Below are 22415 nucleotides of genomic sequence, written 5' to 3'. Positions count from 1 at the left end.
AATTCTAAGAGCAAAGAAATTAGCTGAAGACCATACCCAAATCCCACTTACATTCGCTTACTCAAAAGTCCATGTAACTTGATTTCAATAGCTTGCACATGCTCCCATACAGAACTGCCACGCAGGATTAAATCACTGCCTTCTGCAACAGGCAGAAGGCTGAAGTGTTAGTAGTGCAGAGGTGGGTAGAATGTTCCAGCTCAACAGCCCATAATACTTGAAATGCGCTTTCTGCTTTGATGTAATATCTTTCCATTCACACTTTCTCATCTGTACTGAAATCCAAAGTATAACGCACAGGCATGGGATTTTTCTGCTACCAAAGTTAGTTACATACTTTCCACAGCTATCGGAACCCATCAGGAACACTTAATATAGACACTCCTAGCTGGAACACCGTTCTAAAAAACCACATTTAACCTAGTGTTTTTTCCTGCCCACACTGGCAAGAAATTCTCAGCACTGTATTAGCAGTTTACTAGCAAAAACCCACTTGATTTTGTTTCTTACAAAATATTAGTTATTGAAGGCCTAAGCAAATACTAGCATCATTTTTGATTCACTATTACTGTGACTATACATTATTTTTCTTTTAAGGACAGTTTGTGTGTATCTGCGTCTAGAAGATTTGTCTGCTTCAGAATTTTTAATATCATTTGTCAGAATATCTTTAGCACTGCAAGTCTCTCATCCCCATCGCTCTACAGGGGAACACAGGCATTATTCAGGGGGATGCTATTTGTGCTTACTTTGTTTTCCCTAGTCAAAAGTTTCTTAGGAGCAAACCATAAAAACTGCTGTATCAGCTTAGACCAAAACCTGTCTCTTGACACTGATCACTAACAGTTGCTGAGGGAAAAAGAGTAAGAATGGGGCAATACACCATGACACTCACCTTGGTATGACCTTCCCATTTGCCAGCCGTCTGCCACTGTCAGACAACCCTCAGATCCATCAGACCTCATATCAGCCTGGAGAGCAGATCCCCAAGCAGAGATGTGCCCCTCAGCAGACACATAGAAAAAGGGAATCATCATTCTACTTTTTTTAAAGGCTCAGGTAATGGAATGGCAAAATATTACTGTAGGTATGATCTTTAAAAATAAAATTCACTATCTGAAATCATCCTATTCATCTTTGCACTGCTTGACTATTTTTTGATAAAACATTCCACAAATACCATACATGACTTCTGGAAAAAATTATTACTGTGAAATCTGGAAAAGATTCAGTCAAGAAGGACACTAAAGCTTTTTATCAAATTGAAAAATATTACTTTACTGTTGCTACAGTAACATCTTCCTAATAAGCCCTTTAAATTTACACACCGTCTTAAGAGAGTTCTAGGTCAAGTTAAAAAGCACAGACAAGCTCTTCAGAGGAATCAAGTTTATATTCAGCATGGGTAAGAATGCAACAGAAAAGGTGAACTAAAGTTTTTAGTTATTTCCATAATGACTTCTCACTTGCTGTGGTCTGTCCTACTTTCTTTCCCCTTAGCCACCCAGTAGTCTTGATATGGAGAAATAGTGTGAAATGGGGACGCTTAACACCGACTGTGATTGTATATGTCTACTCAGGAATGTGGGTATGGTGACTAGTCACGGGTGCGGTGTCTGGTCACATAGGCACACAGCTCTGAGGAGACAACCACAGTTTCTGAGGAGACGCCTGCCCCTCTTCCTCTAACAAAGGGGAGACGGGGAGACGCCTGCCCTTCTTTCTCTAACAAAGGGGCTATTTAAAAGAGAATGAGAAAAGATGAGAGACATTCAAATGCTATCTAGAGGGAGGGAGTGCTAAGTCTCCTTGCTGGAGAAGATTGGATGGTCACAAGGACATGAATCACCTTTCCTTGCTGAAGAAGATCAGATGGTCACAAGAACATGAATCACCTACAAACCTGCAAGACCACCGCATTCCAGGAAACGGACTGATAAGCTAATTAACATACGAAGCGGGGTTTAGGTAACGAATATGTATAGGCGCTAATTGAATATTCATTTGTTTCATTGTATAAATGTGGGATGGTTCGTCACTTCGGGTATGCACGCTTGTGGAGGAGCGATCCCCCGTGCATCTGCGCGCAATAAACATACCTACTTTATAACTTTCGAGTTATAGAGTCTAATTCCGCACGTCAGTCTCTCTTCTGAAGAGAGAATTTTCAATTGCTTCTAAGGGAAAAGTCCTAATAATTTTTTATCCTATAGAAAAGTATCATCTTAATTAAAAAAAAAAAAAAAAAAAAAAAAAAAAAACTTAGATTTTCAAAAAGATACATTTGCAGCTGTTTGCACCTCCTGAGATGGGACCAAGAATGAAAAGCTATTTCCAATTTGTCACATATGGAGAATAACTACACATAGATAATATATGAACTGAGAAACTGCAGAGTGAATACAAAATTCATTCATGAGGCACCTGGGGATTATAACAGGAATTTATATTTATTTCCTCTATAACTACATAGTATTTGGTGTTCTCTCACTGATCTTTAAGGTCCAAAGTTAAAGTCATTCTTGGGGAGAGTTCGCAATATACATACTGGGGATCATCTCTGGAAAAGGAGGAACAACCTTTTTCAATTTTCATGCAGTTGTAAAGCATAAGTTAGTGGATTTTTGGCACCAATCCATTTTCAGAGAAATATTCAGTTAATTTGCATCTTCTCAAATGCAGGTTTTTACAGTCCTTCCCAGATGTCACTAGATACCTACTCACGGGAGAAGAATGAAAACCAAATCTTTTAACTCATACTAGAGTGGTGTGCCCTATAAATTTTTGAAAAGTAAACACACACAGTATTGTTATTGCAGAAGGCACTCAAAATAGCAGATTCAAAGTGATTTTAGAAATTCCTATCTAGTTTCATTTTTAAAAACTCTCTTTTAATTATCTTATTTGGAAATATGACAAATTATTTAACTAACCCTAAAAACAGACACAGGTGACAGCATACAGTTATTACTTATCTACTGTGTGAAATTTTGATGTCATTGAAGTGCTCAGTTACCAAGGATATGAGTGAAATAAAAGTCCTGATTCTACAAAAATTCAAGGTATAATCAAAACTGCTGTGACCTATTTTTCCCCATGCTGAAAGCAAAGAGGGTAAACAGTCCCGTTTACTAAGTGACAACAGCACCTACCTATAGTTAAGCTCATGCTTAAGTATTTGCATTGGTAATCAGAACCAAAATTAAACAGACAGGCTTAAAGTATAGCTTTCAGCTAATAAAATGTTACAGAAACAGCTCTCCTGTGATTTATGACATGAAAACAAAGTCATCATAATAGCTGACATAATGTTATTCCCCAATGAAATGTGACTAAAAATAGATTATGAATAAATATACTGTAAGATACTGTGGAATGAACTAACGTTAAGAAACTACATAACGAAATTAACCTATTTCCAACAGAGCTGCCAGTTCACTGATTTTTTTATTTACAAAGACTAGGAAAAAGAGATGAATACTGACTCCAGCATAACAGAGATTATTATGGTATGCAAGCTTCCATCTTGCCACATTTAAAGGCTATTTGTTCCCAGCACTCTCTCTCCCCCTTTTTTCTGTTTTTGTATTCCCATCATGTCTGGTCTCTATCAGTATTCATTGTTTTGATTTATAAACATTTCTGTAATTAATTTCTGAAGCTCTACTTTTTAAGAAGGTTATGTATTTTATCTAATGTATTCAGGAATTGTATTTGTAGTCTGTAAATGTTGGGGGGGGTTGGTTGTTTTTTTTACAAACTGGTATTTAGTTGACATCTGCACAACTGGGAAGGACTCTCCAAAGGTTACATGGCAATGGTCAGGCTGGTCAGAGTTCTGTTAGCACGGCTGACAAGCTAAAGGGACTGGAAGGTGGAAAAAAACCCCAGGCAAGAAAGAGTCTTTACTCAACAGAAACCACAGTAGAAAGGTAGATTCTTCAACTCAAGTCAGTACTCATTCTGGAGGATGAAAGCTGGCCAAAAATAATCTGTCCCTGGGAAATTTCATCAAGCATTGTGAAAATGAGGTTAATCTGACAGTCTGGTGAAGCCAAACCAGGATTACAGGTATAAGAATGTTATGTGATCTTTTTCTCCACGTCTTTCTTGGTGTAATAGTTGTTTTACTGAAAAAAAGTGTGTTTTAATAGTTTTTTTAAAAGTTTTACCGCAAAGAGTGGAATACTTGCTTTCTTTTCCTTTGTACGTGAACATTGTCAGACACGAGAAGTGACTTAGCTGTGCCTGGCAAATTACAGAACACTATCCCTCTCTTCTCCAGAGAGTGGCAGTCCCAAATAAAGTAACTCACACACCATTCTACAGGATCAGAGTTACGCACCAGCACCACGAAACAACCAAAACCCATTCTTTGGCAAAAAGAATTCTCTCAACTGAGAAGAGTTAAGAAGAGTATCTTTGTCAAATAGCAGGAAAACGTGGGGGCTCCTGAGCCAAGGCTATCTTCCAGATTGCAACAGAGACAAGGGAAAACTGACGAGAAAGAAAATGTTCAAATACTTAGATTCTAATACTCTGTCTTAAATAGACCTGAAAATATTCTATAAAATCAGCTCTAGGCAAGCCCCATTCAAGTATTTGATGCCTTAAATCACCTTCAATCCAGGATCCCTGGACTAATATCAGTCACATCAGAAGGAAATGAACCCAGAACTGTTCTTATTTACACCGAATGCGAAAACTTCAGGAAAACTGGTGAAGTTCTTCGTGAAAGGTTGCACTTTATATACTTCTGTTGACAGCAGAGTCTCCTCGTGTGTTGATGAACTTTCATTTGTAACCAAGTTAGTATTATTCTAATACTAGCTGGGCAAAAGATAACTATTTACAAGCCCACACTGGTAAAAGAGTGTTAGGTGGCCAGACATACGTACACCCACATTCAGATTCTTCATGCAGAGGCTTAGGTGAGGCCTATGGCCCCTTTACATGCACAACTATTTAATTCAGTCTCTCTGGCGTGAACCTCCCTAAACTGCAAGTTTAGAGAAAGAAGCACAACCGTGCTGCCTTTAACAACCTGCAAAGCCACTCCGTCTCTGGGTAGCTGATGAGGTCAGAGGTCTTCCCTGTCCACTAGACTATGAAAATAGTTCCATAATCTGAGGATAATAAAGTATTATTCTAAAATGCTCTCAAGTAATTCTTCAATTAGGAAAGTTTGACAACCGGGTGTGATCAGCTCTCTTGTTCAAGCCAATTCAGATCCTTCATAAAAGCTGTGTGTTCTACTTTCTAAAATGTCAGCCATTTGACAGATGTTTATTCACAAGCCTGTGTGCTATGTCTGTTTCCTCCTCCCTTCTCAGTTATTTACTTTCAGATTACAAACTTGTTAGAGCAGGTGTTACTCAGAGAAACAAAAGCAAATGGACAGGAAAAAAAAAAAAAAGCCCTCAACTGTAAATCTTTGTCTTGTTGGGCGGCATAAAGACAAACATACACAGTATTAAAACAACCTTCCCATTCTGCTTTTTAAATGCTATTTAATTACAGCATTATAAAATTTATACTGTCTAAAAGCGTGAGTGATTGCTCCCAAAGAACATGATTGCTTTACTTTTCTGCAGCTCTTAAGATGGAAATTCACCAGATAGCATCAGTTAAGTTTAATTTTTCCTTCCAAGTTCCTGTTTCCATTATTGTTGCATTTAATCTGACTATGCAATTTTTATAGGTCCCATTTGTCCTTGGAAAACATCCCCTGCTTGTAATGTATGTTGGTAAATTGTAATTATGAGCTGACCTAGTTAACCAAAATAAACCTCCAGATAGGTAGTACTAACAAGAATATTTTAACAATTTTGAGATTTCACTTCATAATTGAAGAAAAGGAATATTACAGAATCTGACTCCAGACTTCGAGGGTAAAAAACCAACTCAAACATTTCTTAAAAATATATCAAACAAAAATAAAAAAAATAAAAGTAATACCCTGTGCCAAATGATTTTGGGGGGCTTAATGTCTGCCAGCTGTGTTGCTAACTCCAAGATATGTTCTCCTACCTATATGCTTGGTGATATTTACGTTTGTCTCTCACTTTCATTACTATTCAGCTATTTCCAGAAAGTCATGATGTATAATTCCCAAATTTCTCTTTTCCCCTCCTTTTTTCTTCCTTTAGAACATAAAAAGTAAAAAATGGGATAATCACCAATGACTACAGCCTTCTCCAACAAATGGAAGTTGCTGTAATCTACAGGGTGATACCATGAAAGTAAGAAACAGTGTTTTGCCAAGAAGCTGAGAGGTTAGACCAGGTCACAGAAGTTTGGTATAATGTTTTGCTAGTATAAGTAAGGCATTGCACTGACTACATACTGAGAATACTGAGCTGTGCTAAAACCTAGAAAAGAAAGATTTTATGAGTAATAGCCCACTGAAGATATTTGATAGCTAACACCTATCATATCAGATATCAAATAAAGCTGAAATATAAACAGCAAGTATAAAAAGTGTTCCAGAATCTTAACTAAAATTATAACAAATCATTTTGCCAAGAAAAATACACCATAATGTATACATTCTTTAGAAAATAGAATAGATATTCACATTCTTTGGTGGTGACTTATCTGCATTAATCAAGGGTTGTAATCTTTGATGCCACATTTTTAATTCAGCACTGATGAGTAAATAGAATTTAATGTCTAACTTACAAAACAACTCTGTAAGAGAGGTCAGGTTAATAGGAGACTATCTTTCATAAAGACACAAGTCAAAGTATCATGCCACGGAAAGCTCAGGGGCAATAGTGGCATAAACTACTCCTGTCCCCAAACCCATTTCCCTGTTGCTGTTTCATGGATACCAACACTAATACCAGCACTGTTTTCACTGCTTGTGAGCAAGGCTGCGATTTAGATCCATATCTTGTTTCTTTCAGTCAAACCAACACCCTTTCCACAAAGGCAAGATCAAGCAGTCATTGGCAGGAACACCATAAACTTTTGTTATTGTCAAACATTCTATACTGCAAAGGTGCAGCCAGATACTAGTTGAAAAAACAGGTTTTTAACACAAAAACTTCCTCAAACCTGAAGATGAGGCATGACCTTCTAGGTGAAGTAAAGTAGTTGTCTGAAACAACTGCTCTGAGTTTAACTGAACTTTATTAACCAACTAAAAAAGTTGTAGAAAAAAGATAGCCCTCCTAGTGTAGAGCAGAATATTAACAAGAGAAGAGGTTATATCTTTACCCTTTTTAGGACAGCAACAGACAGACAGGTAATTATCTCCTGCAGAATAATGACAGCAGATTTCTATGTGCCAGAAATCCAGAATATCTATCCAATTTTCAGCATGCAAGATTTATTTTCATAAGGTATTTTGTAGAATTTGTTGAGATTCAAACTTGAGAGATCAAAGATTAATGGGGGGTGGGGGGAGGGTGGGGAGTAAGGGTTTTACATATATACAGATATTACCTGACTTTTGTTGAACTTATAAAGTTTATTATAATATGTAGTGTGTATTTGGTCTCAGTTGCATTGTTTTCTATGAGGACTTCTGGAAGTATGTTACATTTTGAGAGGTACATATATCTTTGCAGATTACCTTATACCTGTTGGCTATGATTTCAACCTTATGTAACATCATTGCATGTTCTTAAGCTATGACTGAAAGAAAAGACCTTACACCCACTACAACCAGCTGTACTTCCCATAAAACTTCTAGGACTGATTTTATACATTGAAATAGCTTGTTTTATCAGTGCATTAGTTTGAAACAAAATAGGTATGCAATGTTAATTGCTAACTCTGTTCAAAGAGGCTGTGTATCAACAAACTACGTTTAGTATTTAAGTGTGTTTCACTGAAAGAAATTATAGGAAAAACCACCATAGTAAGATGCAGTAATTTACTAAGCTACTTCTAAAAAATATCTTTCTCAAAAGGAATACATTTTATAAAGTTAAGCCCTCTAATACTTTCTGAAAAAAAAGTTCCCTAGCTTTTGATGAGCACAACTGTCCTGAATGGCATATTGTTATTGGGAATGCTATAGTGTATTTATGCTATGAAATGGTTGAGATAAAAATAGAGATTTCGGCTCCCCCTCACAAGTAAAGCCCCTAAAACTACATAAGAATACTCAGTAATCCTATGTACACATTAACCTCCATGCCCTTCATGCTCTCTCTTGACTGTCCAAAACTAGTTAGTCTTCATGGTTCCCTTCCTTCAGCTTTCCAATACCAGACTCCCTTACCATTTGCCTATCTTTCCTGCAGACCTCCTGCTAATTTACCTGCTTTTCCCCCTTTGCTTGCTCATTCCATTGTGCCCCTTTCTTCTCTGTCTCATTCAAAGGTCACCTTCATTTGTTTGCGAATACCAGAGTGTGATTTTCTCAGAGAAAGTTCTTTCCAGGACTGCTAATATCCTTCAGCTATCTCACTTGTTTCAGTCCCTCATGTGACAAACCTGCCTGACTACTCACAGGACCTTCCTAAAACAGTTTACTTTAAAGACCTTTATATCTCAAAGTCATGCCAGTGGTTTTGAAGTAATTTGAAGTAGTAGGTGATCCTCAGCCAACCTAACCTTAGTTTAAGCTACTTCATTAGTCTCACGAGGCAGGTGAATCACTCCCCAAACGTGCTTACCTATCCCCAGGTTTAGCCTGAGCATCTGATTTTTAAATAGCTAAGGTGCAGTACCTACCACCACGAGATACTCACCCTAGCCCAGGAAATGTATTAAGACAATTCTAAGTTGAAAGCAAAAGCTGCATTCAGGGAGACATTTACCCGACCTATGTTAGATATGTACAGTTGGGTAAAATTAATTTAAATTCATAAATTAGATAAAGGTTAAAAGGAGCCTCGAGTGATTAGCTCAAATAATTACATTTAGTTAGATGAATCCCACCCCTTACATTAAGAGAAATATAAATCCTTTCTGCTCCCAGAACAGTTCCTCATAGTCTACATGCATTTTGTAACTCCATTTTTGCCACAGCTTTGGCCTAAATGAATGAATTAACATTTCTGTTTTGTGAACCCCTTTTCCTTCTTGTCAACTTGCCTCATTTTCTCACGCCTCAAACTGGTCCATTGAACATCTCAGTTTTGCTGCTGCATTTGACTAGTCTCTTCCACGAGAAAAAGTAACTCCACCCAAAGTTTACATCTTTACAGATCGTATACAACTCACTAATCTCCACTCCTGATCTCCAATTCCAGAAATTTTACTTGTCTAAACATTTAATTTCTCAATCCCTCTTTCAAACATCCACATTCCCAACATGCCTCTATTCCTTGGCAACTGATTGTTGCCCTGCAAATGTGCTCTTTGTATGCATCTCCATCTCATTTATCATTTGCAAACATAAAATTGTTTGATCAGCAACAATATTACTTACTGCCATCCTATATTTATTAATAATGACCATGCTGAGCCTAACCAAATATCCATCCAGCTCAGCATCCTGTCTTTGACGGAGACTAGGAGTGGACTTTGCCTCTGGATATTTTCCCTCCTTTGCCCATTTTATCATCAAAACCAAATTCATCTTTCCTCCAATCTTTATTGAATGCCCTCCTAAATCAGACTGTAAACACCAACACAGATCTTAGCAAGACATTATATATACTGATTTTGTAAGAATAACTTCAGAGATTTTATCTACATTTTAGGCTATAGTGTAAGTGGGATGAGGACAAAATATATATTATTTTCAGGAAAATGGAATATACACTGCCGTTTGTCTTTCACAGGTCTTCTTACGGATTTGGATACATATGATCGACAGTAATCACCTACGGCTGAGCTTGTGTTCTTTCCAGCAGATGGAAATCTGACCAACAGCTCCCTCTTATCACTGGGCTCCCGCACCTCCTGGGAGTGCAGCTGCCCTTTTCTCACTAATGGCACACTGATGTTTATAAGCCTTGCTGCTCACTGTCACAAAGTACACAAGCAACTGCCTGTTTAACATTAGTGTGTCAACATTAACTACCCTTTGGTAGATTAGCAGAACTGCCTGAATATTCTAGGATCTAAGGACCAGGGGCAACCCAGCTTCCTCTCAGAGGGCTGACTGATAGCATGCTATGATGATGGTGTGGTATGATGAAGTTTTGGGGACTGGTATTATTCAAAGACAAGTAGAAATATTTTTTTTAAATTTCACTAAATACAGATAAATGTTGGGGTACACTCAGGTAGGAAGCAGAAACAAGCTTATATTTTCAAAAACTTGTCTGTTTTCTCTCAATTAGTAAACTAAACAAATAGAAAAAAAAGTCTCCCCAGAAATCCCATCCTATGAACATCCTTTAGAGTACACCACATGCTTTCTTTTACTGATAGAGAAATAATTCACTTCCTGTCTATTTGAAACTTTGAACAAAAACAAGCTAGATAGTAAAAGAATATTGTAGAACAGTCATGCAATGATGCCAAAAACATTAATGCATATTCTTACCTTCAATTCAATGGAACTAACAGACATGCCTTGATATTGAGCTACTTTCAAGTTGTTTTCTAACATAACTGATTACTTAAGAAACATTTCTAGAATATACAAAAATATTTTTGATGAAGGGAAACATGCAGTTTCCTACACTGAATCCTTCATGTTCTGACCACATAGCATTGTCTTAATTAAATTACTGTGTTGATATTTTTATTTACTAGCATTATATCATAAATTACACTCCATCATCAATAATAACATCAAATCAACAAAGTATCAAAATACCCGAGTGCCTATGGGAAGTTCCAAATTCATGTAACTGGAAAGTCAGGCAATATTATCTACTAAACAGATGATAACACTGTAATTCCCCCACTTTTTCAGGCAGTCTGTTACCAGCCTCAATCAGCTTTTTGATCCAAATACTGCCGAAGTCAATGGAAAAGTTACGTTGACTCTAGTGAGCTTCAGCTCAGAATTGCTGCAAGAAGCAAAATTTCAATCCTCATGGATTTTCAAGGCCATTGAAAATGAAGGCTGAGAAGAACACTTATGCTGATTTTTTTATGGTAGTATATCTCCAACAAGAACTAAACCAAGACAGACTTTTTTTGCTGTTCCCCTTGAAACACTCAGACAAAAGCTCTCTGTCACTACTTCCTTTAGATTGTATTTTAAGCACTGACTGAAAAGCCAAAAAATTTGTGGGTTTTTTCATCTGTCCTACCCTTTATTTCATTCTCTTGCAACTTAAGAATCAACACTGGAAAAATGCTTTCCACCAATGGTAAAGGAAGTCCCTGCTTTTATAATTTCTTACTTCTGATCAACTTTAATCACTTGAAACTCCTAAAATATTTTTTAAGCTGTTAAATATGCACACCATACTTCATGAAAGTCCTACAATTAACATGCAACATTTTTAAAAAGTCTTTAAATAAAGTTTCTATCCTCAATTACATTTTAACCCTAGTGAAATGTAAGACACCACCTTTGCTCACCGTATGTGTCAGGTACTCACAGCTACAGGTTTAGAAGAGTATTTATTGTTTATAAGCTGAAATGTGACCAACTTGTCTTTTTGTTAGTTAGTTAAATACTAAATTCACAGTCATTTGACTTGCAAAATTTTGCATATGATGATTTGAATACAGCTTTGAAGGAACTTTTACATGGTGTATAGAACAACTGTTTCTAGAAATTTCCACAGCATATTACTGTACCCATTTAAGAAAAAAATGCATACTGAAGAATGGATTGCATGAAGCACAAAAGATCAAATTATATTGCAAAAATTATACTCATATTTGCTGAAGGTTATAAGCATCAGGTTACACATTAGAGGGCAATGTGAAGGCACTGCAGCAAGCACACACTCTCTTTTCAAAGAGATGAGGATTACTACTGCTGTAAAGTATCGGCATTTTAGGAGTAATAAAATAATGTGATTAAAAATGTTCACAGTTTACTTTGTCCCCAAGTCCTCTACCTCCCCCAGACTACCTAACATAAAAATAAAATCCCACTGCAACTGTATGAATAGATTATTGGTAGACAATAGAATAATATTAATATAATTAGAATAATCTGAATATAATCAGAATAATCTGAATAGATTACCAGTATTTCTTAACAGATTTACCAGTCACAGGTGGTGTACTGGTCACAGGTGGTGTACCCCAGGGCTCAGTATTGGGGCCTGTTCTGTTTAATATCTTTATTAATGATCTGGATGATGGCATTGAGTGCACCCTCAGTAAATTTGCAGATGACACCAAGCTGGGGGAGGGAATTTTGATCTCCTTGAGAGTAGGGAGGCTCTCCAGCTGGATCTGGACAGGCAGGACTAATTGATTGAGGACACCTGTATGAGGTTCAACAAGAATTGTGAGGTCCTACACTTGGACCACAACAGCCCCATGCTTGGGAAAGAGTGGCTACAGGCTTGGGGAAGAAGGATGAAAAGCTGCCTGGTGGAAAAGGAACTGGGGGTGCTGGTTGACAGCCAGCTGAACATGAGCCAGCAGTGTGCCCGGGTGGACAAGAAGGCCAGTAGCATCCTGGCTTGTACCTGAAACAGTGTGGCCAGCAGGACTGGGGAAGTGATTGTCCCCCTGCACTCAGCACTGGTAGGGCTGCACCTCAAATCCTGTGTTCAGTTCTGGCCCCCTCACTGCAAGAGGGACGCAGAGGTGCTGGAGGGTGTCCAGCGAAGGATAATGAGGCTTGTGGAGGATCTGGAGCACAAGTTTTATGAGGAGCAGCTGAGCTGAGGGAACTGGGGGGGGGGGGGGGGGGGGCAGGAGGGGGGAGCGGTTTAGCCTGGAGAAATGGAAGCTCAGGGGAGATCTTACTGCTCTCTACAACTACCTGAAAGGAGATTGTACCAAGGTGAGGGTTGGTCTCTTCTCCCAGATAACTGGCGACAGGACAAGAGGAAATAACCTCAAGTTGTGCCAGGGGAGGTTGAGATTGGATGTTAGGAAAAATTTCGTCACTGAAAGGGTGGTCAAGCATCGGAACAGGCTGCCCAGGTAGGTGGTGGAATCACCATCCCTGGAGATGTTTAAAAAACATGTAGACACAGTGCTTAGGGACATGGTTTAGTGATGGACTTGGCAGTCCTGGGTTAGCACTTGGACTTGATGATCTCAAAGGTCTTTTCCAACCTAAATAATTCTATGATTCTATGATTAGTCTACTCAAAAACCTGTTCAACTGCATGAAAATACTTTACTTGTTAGACCTGCAATTTTTACTGAAGTAAATGCTTAGTGTTATTGGAAAGCTTTTTAAGTTTAACTTCTTCCTCAGTATAAATGTTTCACTGAAAACAAATTCCATATAACCTACACTACAGGAGCAGTATAACCCAAATCTGTGGAATTTACCATACATGATCAGGATATATTGTTCACAGATGATTACTTTGTAAAACACTTACAATGAAGTTCCATAATCTTAAATGGACTGTGTCTTATAAACAATTAAAGATTTATTTAACGTACTAAATTCCCAGCCCCAGTGTTTCACCAACAGCTAATGCATCCTACTATGTATTCAGCTGATTTTTTTCTGTGGAAAAGATAAGAGCCTCTCTCCTGGGCTAAATCTGGGCAAGAGGTGGAGAGAAGGGAAGAGCTATACTTTTCTTCATTGTTCACATTTAAATGCTACTATAAATGTCAGGAAATGGAAGAATATGTGCCTTCGTTGATAATAACATCTTACAAAAACACCTTCCCACAGGAACAATCTACAAAGCCTTATGAATTAAATAGGCAGGAGAAGCACAAATCAAAATCTTGCATCTTATTTAACTGTAACGTTAAAACTTCCAATTCCTTAAACAAGTTTGTAAGCATGTTACAAAATAAATAGGTCACCATTTGGAGGTCATTACTATATTGGAAAGCATAGACAAAAGTTGACCAAAAAAAGAGGAATGAAATTAGATGAAAACATGTATGAAACGGTAAAGGTTATGAACTTCTACTTCTGAATCAGCTTTTAGGAAGAATTTCTGAAATACTTAATAGGAACAAATTAATACAAAAACCTGTTTCTATAATTACATGGCTTTTAAGGCAGTTTTCTAGCACATATTATAGAAGTTTCATAATGCATTTGTGTTCAATCTTCAATTACAGAAGATGAGACTGTGCTCAAGAAGAAACCAAATGAGTATCTTCCACCTATAACCACAAATAATCCCAAAACTCAGATATCTTGTAAAATTACAGTTGCATCTCCTGATTGTGTCTAAAAATTGTAGTCTAAAATTGAACACTATCTATTATAATAGTTTGAGCTCGAGATTAATGAGATCTGAAACATTGTTTCAAAAGAAATAAAGGAACTCTAAAGGGAAGAGACAGCTAAAACTGTTTCACTTCCAGCAATGCAAACATTTGCCTGCATCTTGTCAAACACAATAAATTCTTTCCCACCTTTCAGAGAGATCTGTGAGATATCAGTGAGATATCAGTTCTCTATCCGAGCAAGAAGCAGAAAGGCTCAACTTCTTATACCGCTATTGAAATGTCTCTGAATTATACATCCCAGACGAGTGGATTTGCTTTATAAAATCAAGCCTGCTCTTCCCCCATTCCCTTCCATGCAAGGACAGCTTTAACTGTCAGGCAGACGTCCTCACCGAGGCAGAGGCACAGGGAAGCCAGAGGAAACTGACACACAAACATGTTTTTTCAGCTACAGCAGTGCTGAAAAATATTTAGTGAGCCAGGCTGATTTGCAGCTTATGTTTTGGGAGAAAGAATCAAAATCTGACTAGTTTGAAAGCACGATGTATAATGCACTATTAAAGGTAAAAATTACAGCTATTACTTGCAATATTTTTATGCAAGCTTTCTCCTTAGCAGATTAGTAGAAACAGTCCATATCTATAGCAACCAGGAGAGAGGATGGAGGGATATATCCAGTCCAAACCATTTCTCCTTAAAACCTTGCATCACTGCCTTCAATGTAGCAAGCATTTAATAGCTCATTTTGATTGCCACTTGACTGAAGCTCCATTAAAAACATGGTCAGATGATATTAATTCCTTAATAAACAGAGGGTACATGAGGAATACTGCGCTGATACTTCTGTGGGAGGCTTCCTTTGTTTCTTAAGGTCATTTTATTTTTTGTCTTTGAAAAGGATTTATTGGGGACAGCTAGTTTAGCTTTTACTCTCTGATGTCCAGAACTGGTCTAGGTAGGTATTACACTGGGGGGGGGGGGGGGGCGGGAAATACAAAATTCTCCAAGTTATGACCTTCTTGACTTAAAGTGAGTTTCAGAAAGATACTGTAACTGAAATGAGAATGACTGTATTAGTACATACTGTTGGGGGTAATTCTGGTGAGCACAGTCATGACTGTCTCCGTGCAAGGAAAGGACTGCCAGGGACAGCGGCACAGGTGAATGGCATTGATCTTAAACACAGAGTTTGTTTTCAGGATCCCTTCATGTTAGCAGGGGTCATTTCAGCAGGTGGGGATGTTTACTGCAGATGATACCTTCTAAAAGAGGAAGGGGTTGGTTGGAGAATGTCTCAAGAGAAAGGCTGCTTAATGGTCTTCACTGGGCAGCACTGGGTATTTTTCTGCAGGTCTAGAACAGCTTTAACCCTGCAGGAGCCAGTGCTGCCTGCCACCTCCAGCAGAAAGAGTTAGGGGTGGGCACCAGCTGCGCCCGGGGGCTCGTAGCCTGGGAATTTCCTGTGTTTTTCAAATATGAGGACAGCTTAGCGGGCTGAATCCATGCAGCTGGGAGGAGGGTTGCATACGCGGGGGCTGGATGTATTTTGGGTGACTCGCCACTGGTGCACCTCGGCTTTAGGGGGCTCGTGATTGTCTCGGTGGAAGTTTTCAGCAGGTGGGGACAGCCGGTGAGATCGGCTCCTCAGAGGCGTCCCCACAGACCCCCAGGGGAGACGCCGCTGAGGCCCTGGGCCGGCCTCGGGCTCACCGGGGATCGGAGGGACCGGCGGGACCCGGGAGGTGCGAGGGGCCGGGGACAGGGACCCTCAGCGGGCAGCCGCCCCATGAGAAGCCGGATGACGGAGCCCCTCAGCGGGGTTTTGAGGGACCAGAGAAGGGGGCCCCTCAGCGGGAGCTGATCGCGAAGGACCGGGGAAGGGACCCGCTCCGCGGGAACCGGCCGCGAGGGACCGGAGGACGGGCCCCTCGCCGGTAGCCGTGCAGGCACGGCCGCCGGGGGCCTGTCGAGCTGCCTCTGAGGAGGCGCTCGGGCAGCAGCGGAGGGAGCGAGGGGACGGCGCGGCCCCTCTCCCCCTCAGCCCCCCGCCCCCCGTCCATCGCCCCACTCACCGATCCGCGCCTCGGCGGTGGCTCCGGCGGAGGGCGATTGGGTGCGCGGGGAGGCGGCGAGGACCTGCAGCAGCGGCGGCAGCAGCAACGGGAGGACGGAGCTGAGCGCCCCCCATCATGCCTGGCCCATCGCAGGCGGCTGTCCCGCTCCCCTGCCCGCCGCCGCCAGCCCTCACTCCATGCCGCCCGCCCGCCCCTGGCTCCCCGCAGCCGCTCCCCGGCTCCGGCGAGCGGCAGCCGCAGCAGATTCAACACCCAGGACAGCGACCAGCGCCGCCTGCCCGCCCCCGAGCCGGCCCCGCCCCGCCCCGGCCCGGCCCGGCCCGGCCCGCCCGCCCGGCAGCCGCAGGGGGGCAGCCCGCGCCCGCTCCGCGCTTCCCGCGCCGCGCTTCCCGCCCCGCCTGCCCGGCCCTCCATGGCGGGGTGGCGGCGCCCCGCTCCCGCAAGGTGAGGGCTGCGGATGTCCCTCGCCCCGCCGCCGCCGGCCCCGACGAGGCTCCGCCTCAGGCGGGCAGCGAGCCTGCGGGCACGGCCCGACCCCTTTTGCCGCCGGGCGAGGGGCAGGGGGGACCCTGCCGGCCAGAGAGCCTGTTCGCTGGAATCCCCCGTAAAGATGGCTGAGAATGGGAAGGGACTTAATAAACGTGCTTGTTCCACACACCTGTGTGTAAAACCAATTCAGCGCCTGTCAACGTTTTGCCCTGAAAAATGCGCTAGCTCGGTGGGTTGTCCCTGCGGCCTCCTCACTGGCAGTTTATTTCCCGCCAGCTTTTCCGCAGAAAATTACTTGCTGTCCTGAAGGATCTTACAAGCCCTCAGGTGAACACCTCACGTAGGTGTGGTGTTGGCCTGGGAAGCGTCCGCACGGTGACATGTCTGCCCTCCACCTCCTGTCCCAGATCCACTGCCCGTAAGCGTGAGCCCTCGGCCTGGGCTGCCAGGTAGAGCGGGAGTCTCAGGCACCAACCCATGGACTCCGTCTGTGTTCACAGGTCTCATTTTCCCACAACTCAGTGTAAATCAGCCTTTAACTCGGCAGTCACAGTCACCAAGGTGAAACAGCGCAGCTGCTGTGCCTCCCAGCATGGGATGCGTTTTTTAACTGGGACAGCCAGCTCCATGCCACAGCGAGTGATGGCTGGTCCCCGCCCCTCTGTCACCCCAACATCTGCTTTACTCCTCTCTGAAGTTTCAGATTCTCCCAATCTTCTTCATACTTGAAAAAAAAAAAAATATATATATATATATAAAATATATATAGCTATAACTGTACTCCCTGACATGCTTCATCCCTGGCTTTAACCAGGTACAGTCATGACAGGCTCACACTCAAGGTATTTAAAAGGAGTAAAAATTGCAATATGTGAAGAGGCTTTGCCGTGGGCCAGCAAACTAAATAACGAAAGTTCACAGAACAAACTAACCCTGGAAGCGCACAGCCATTCCTCGCTCACCTCAAAGGTGGCAGAGAATACAATTGCAACAAGTCCAGACCAGGGTGGATGCAAAATGTCCAGCCACCATGTTGGGACCAGCTGGGACCTGCCACGGGGTGGTCAGACCAGCCTGGGGGCCCGGGTTGGAGCTTTGTCCCAGGCTCTGGGCAGAAGGGCTGCACGGGAGCTCATGCGGGGCACACCAAGCACTTATGGCCCCTGGTGCCCCGACAGACGGTTGCGGACTCCTCTTACTCTCTCAGTTTTGCTCTGTGGGAAAAGTGTCAGCCTCTGCACTGGGGAAAAGGAGTCCTAGTTTCTAGAACTGGTGCAAAGTCACTTCCTTTCCTTTGTGGTTAAGGTTGGTGACTCAGATACAAAAAAAAAAAAAAAGGGCAATATTTGATTCAGAAAACAGAATTTTTTAAAAAAATATAGGTACTGGGAGGTGTTCGTTGGCCCAGGGTTTGCAAAAGGGTAGGATGGTCTTTTCAAGCATTTTTGTACTTGAGTTCTGTTACATGGTTTCTTACATCTTGCAGGGGAGTGATTTCACTAACCCAAAAGGTCCCTTTAACTCAGGTAAATCAATTTGACAACTCTGAAAGAAATCTAAGCACTGAAAGCGGGAAAACAAAAAAAGGAGGGAAAAGCATTCTATGGAAAGGACAAGATGAGAAATGAAAGTGCTGAAACAAATTAGTATATTCTCATGGGTTATGCAAACCATCTGGTTTTAAGAGCTAGTAGTAGGAACAAGGAAAAAGGTCATCTGAATTAGCAGAGAACTGCAAAACAACTGAAGGTAAGAAAGGAGCAAATGGCAGGCACAGCAAGAGAACAAGTTGTTCGTCAAAACACAAAATAGCACTGATATTACTGGAAGTCATTGCAGCTTTGCAACGAGTGATTTGCATAGCTCCTGTGAATTTATGATCAAATACTATGTAGATTTTAAAAGGAAATTAAAATTCTCATAGCCACTCCATGCAGAGGATTAGCAAAATAATGACATTTGTTCAAATGTGTGTGAAAAATCAAGAAAGGCGTTCATAGAAGACAGGAAGAGTTCCTTGACTACACAAGGTTAGTAAAGACAGGAGTACAGTGTCAAGGAAAGAGTAAAGAGTCAATTGGTAGGTGAATTGGGCATTTGGAAATAACTCAAGCAGCAATCCTCAGGACTGGAAAGTATAAAGCATTCCCTACCTGGTTGTATTTTAGTTTTATATTAGGCTGCACCTAGCAAAAATAAACAGATCTGTCTTAAAGCTCCAGGAACAGACAGATTGAAGTCAGTGGTATTGCATATAATGAATTTTGTTAATGACGTGTAAAAACTGCAAGACTTGAGTCTGTGTGTAAATTAGATGAATAACAGTATCACAGTGTAAATAACATGTTCTGACACATGCAGGTTACTTGCTGGTTCACAGTCATTTTCTCAAGACATTTCTCACTGCCAAGGTTTTTAATAGTTTTTGCAATAAATTAAGCATCCATCTTTAGGTCTACCAGCCTTGTGAGGTTGTTTTGATTGTGGGTTTTATTATAAAGTTTTCAATAGGTTTCTGAACTGCGGGAGAAAAAATCCTAAAGGGTATAAGTAATTTGTGAAAATTACTAGAAAGATCAGAAAAAATGACTCCATTTTTGAAGTCAGGGATGTTGTGAGGCTCAAACAAAACTGTAGGATTTGATAGTTTCGAAAAAGGAATAGAAGAGGGTATCAGTTGTTTCTGTAAGGGCATATTTAAATCTTTTTGGTAAGGGAATCTAAACTAGTAAAAATACGGAATGGTGGCTGAGAGGGTGGAGTATCAGGTCTCCATTGTCGATGTGTCTGGAGGTGAATGTGAGGCTATATGAAAGAATGATACTGGAAAATGCAGATCTGAACATTTCAGCACAGTGAATAACATATGGAAGTTTAGTATGTCATAGAATCGTAGGATCATAGAATGGTTTGGGTTGGAAGGGACCTTAAAGACCAACTACTCCAACCCCCTGTCATGGCCACAGCTTCTCTGGGCAAGCTGTGCCAGTGCCTTACTCACAGTAAATTTCTTCTTAATATCTTATTTTCTATCTTAATATCTAATCTAAATCTACCCTCTTGTAGTTTAAACCATTATTCCTTGTCCTGTCACTACATGCCCTTGTAAAAAGTAATTAATTGTCCTTAATTGCTGAAGTTGAGTCTTTTTATGATAGCCTTATAGGTGTGAAAAACATGCTAGGCAAAGTGAAAGAAGAGCTGGATAATCTATGATTTTTTATCTATGAAAGATTTGCATCCTTATCCATGGTAACGACAGCTGAAAGGAGTTTTTCAAGGAAATGCTTTTCTGTTTGAAAATGCTGTGTTCTCTAAGGTTTTTCATGAGAAACATACATGTTTTAATCCAAAATCCATTAGCAAGGACCAGAAAAAGATCCAGAAAGAGCCAGATATAATTCCAGAAAGGCTGATTGCCCAGTAGCCATGACACATGCATGGCCTGAGATTTTAAATGTTCAAATTTTTCTCTGATTGATTCAAAGACAAGATCTGGCCATTGGACAATAAAGTCAGCCTCTCTCTCTCTCTCTCTGTTTCACTGGGTCATTCAAGATTATAGTAAAAGCAAACAGCCCTGCTAGAAAAGACATTGGTAGGCAGAAGTACTTCACCATGGAAGAAGCAAGAAGATGAGTATAGGATTTATTTTGTTGATTTAATACTGCTTAGAATGAAATAATAAGAGTAATGAATTAATAAGCTGGGAATTGAGTTAATGATAGAATTTTCAGAGATGCCAGAAGAAAAGGTGCCTAAATTACCTGGACCAAAAATTGGGTGGGGATGAAAAAGAAGATAAACACAGGATTCAGTTAAAGTAGAACATTGCCAGAGAATAATTTAGGCATGGAAATACACAAAGAGAAAATACTCTTAATAGTTATATACTTATAAGTAAATAAGTGATATGATTAAAATGTTTATAACAAGATTAAAATACAACATGATAGTTAAAAGCTAAATATTAAGGTCTATAAAACACAAAGGTAGCATCTGAGTTTTACTGTGTACTTTGCTACTGAGGTCACGTGTATAAGCCTTTGCAGATCTGTTTCTTAATTACAAATGGGAATTATATATACAAGCATAGGTACACCTGCATGACTGTAGAAATTATGTATGTATACTTTATTTGTACAGGATAGAACTGCATGTTTCATCTAAGGATCACAGAGCTATTTGTCGTTTTAGCCAAGTATAAAGAAGAGCCTGAACAAAAGGTCAGTTCCAGCTATGCTAAATGCAGTCTACCTGCATAGGCAAATACACCATGAAGAAAAACAAACAAAAAGAGCATTAAAATTACCTTCTTCATTTTCTTTCTTCATCTCATCCCCCCCTTCTCCAAATCATGGCTTCTGAGCATGTTAATTGCAGTTCATTTGTCCTGTTAATGGGTCCAAAATCCACAGGGAACAATATCTATCAGGCAGTTTATCTAAGATTCAGTAACCCAGATATCTTGGCAGAGCTTTAAGATGTATGGGGTTGGGGGGGGGTAGGGGCGAAAGAGGAGAGAAAGAGATAGAGAGTTTTGTGCTATATCTGTGCCCAGACAAGACAGAAATTAGACTGTTTTATTATTTACATTTTCGGGCTCTAGAGGACATCATCGGTAAAATATTCAAAGCCTGTAGATGTATATACAGACAGAAAATGAGTCTCTTGGAGGCTCAGCACTGCACATGTAACCTCCATCACGCTTTTCTGAGGGCAGAAAGAGCTGGCTGAGCAGCAGTAATCCTCCTGCACCCTGCTTGTGACCTGAGGACTTCTTTCTGTGAAAAATAAGGCCAGAAAAACCATCTCTAGAGCCACATCTTGGAGTCCCATGGTCACAAGAGGCACAGTACCAGTTACCACTTTGTATATTGCTGCTGTGAGCAGTCATAAACTCTGTTTTAGGAGGCTGATGAGCACTGGACCCTCTTCAGGATGATCTGGCAAAGACACTCTTCAGTGACTGCAGAACTGTTCACACATGCATATTTTGGAATATTTTGATTCTATTTATTCACTATTGTTGATGGAAAGTTTAAAGTGACAACATTTCTTTTTAAATTACAGGGCCAGGGTTATTTCAGCTGTATTGCAGAGGCTGTAATAGGTCTGGGGATGAAAAATGATCAAAAAAGTTAACAGAAATTTTACACTGCACTTACAACTAGTTTCTTTTACTTATGTATTTTGAAAAAAGTACATGCATAGTTAGGTAGTTCTGTATATTCGACCCTTTCATTAAGAGAAAACACGTCACTTATTCCATGCACACATTTTTTTAAATACAGAATTAAAGTAGTTAATATTTTAAAGCAGTTAAGAGTGAAGGACTTTATCCTGCGATAGTGATAAGCAATATGTCTAGAAAGCTATCCAGTGCCTGCGACACCAAGAGTGTTTAGAGGATGTGAAGCTATAGAAAAGCCGGGATTATGGAGAGCTAAGTCATATAACTCTCTCCATAGCAGTACAAATACTCACTTAAATTTTGGTTTGGTGGTTGTAGCCTACATTCAGGGACTAGATTTATTAAAGGAATAGAAAGTTCCTAATGGGAGAAGTATTTAACTGGTGTAAAAAAGTGTAGCTCCAGGTCATATCAGCAGTGGTTGTGGTCCTTCTCAATTATTGCACATT

At 40.5% G+C, this 22415-nt stretch overlaps 1 protein-coding gene across 1 annotated transcript in view; it reads right to left on the bottom strand.

Annotated features, from left to right (window-relative positions):
• Positions 1–17279, bottom strand: part of PTPRN2 (protein tyrosine phosphatase receptor type N2) — a 665321-nt gene extending 648042 nt beyond the window's left edge. Inside the window, exons 1-2 of the mRNA XM_040589330.1 lie at positions 17113–17279; positions 16281–16387 (exon numbers count right to left, since the gene is read on the bottom strand). Coding sequence (XP_040445264.1) covers positions 16281–16387; positions 17113–17279 — 274 coding nt within the window. The remainder of the gene's footprint in view (positions 1–16280; positions 16388–17112) is intronic.
• Positions 17280–22415: the final 5136 nt, after the last annotated feature.

The sequence above is a fragment of the Falco naumanni genome, chromosome 4 (assembly GCF_017639655.2).
Source record: "Falco naumanni isolate bFalNau1 chromosome 4, bFalNau1.pat, whole genome shotgun sequence".
Lineage (NCBI taxonomy): Eukaryota > Metazoa > Chordata > Aves > Falconiformes > Falconidae > Falco > Falco naumanni.
This window is presented reverse-complemented; position numbering and strand designations above follow the sequence as displayed.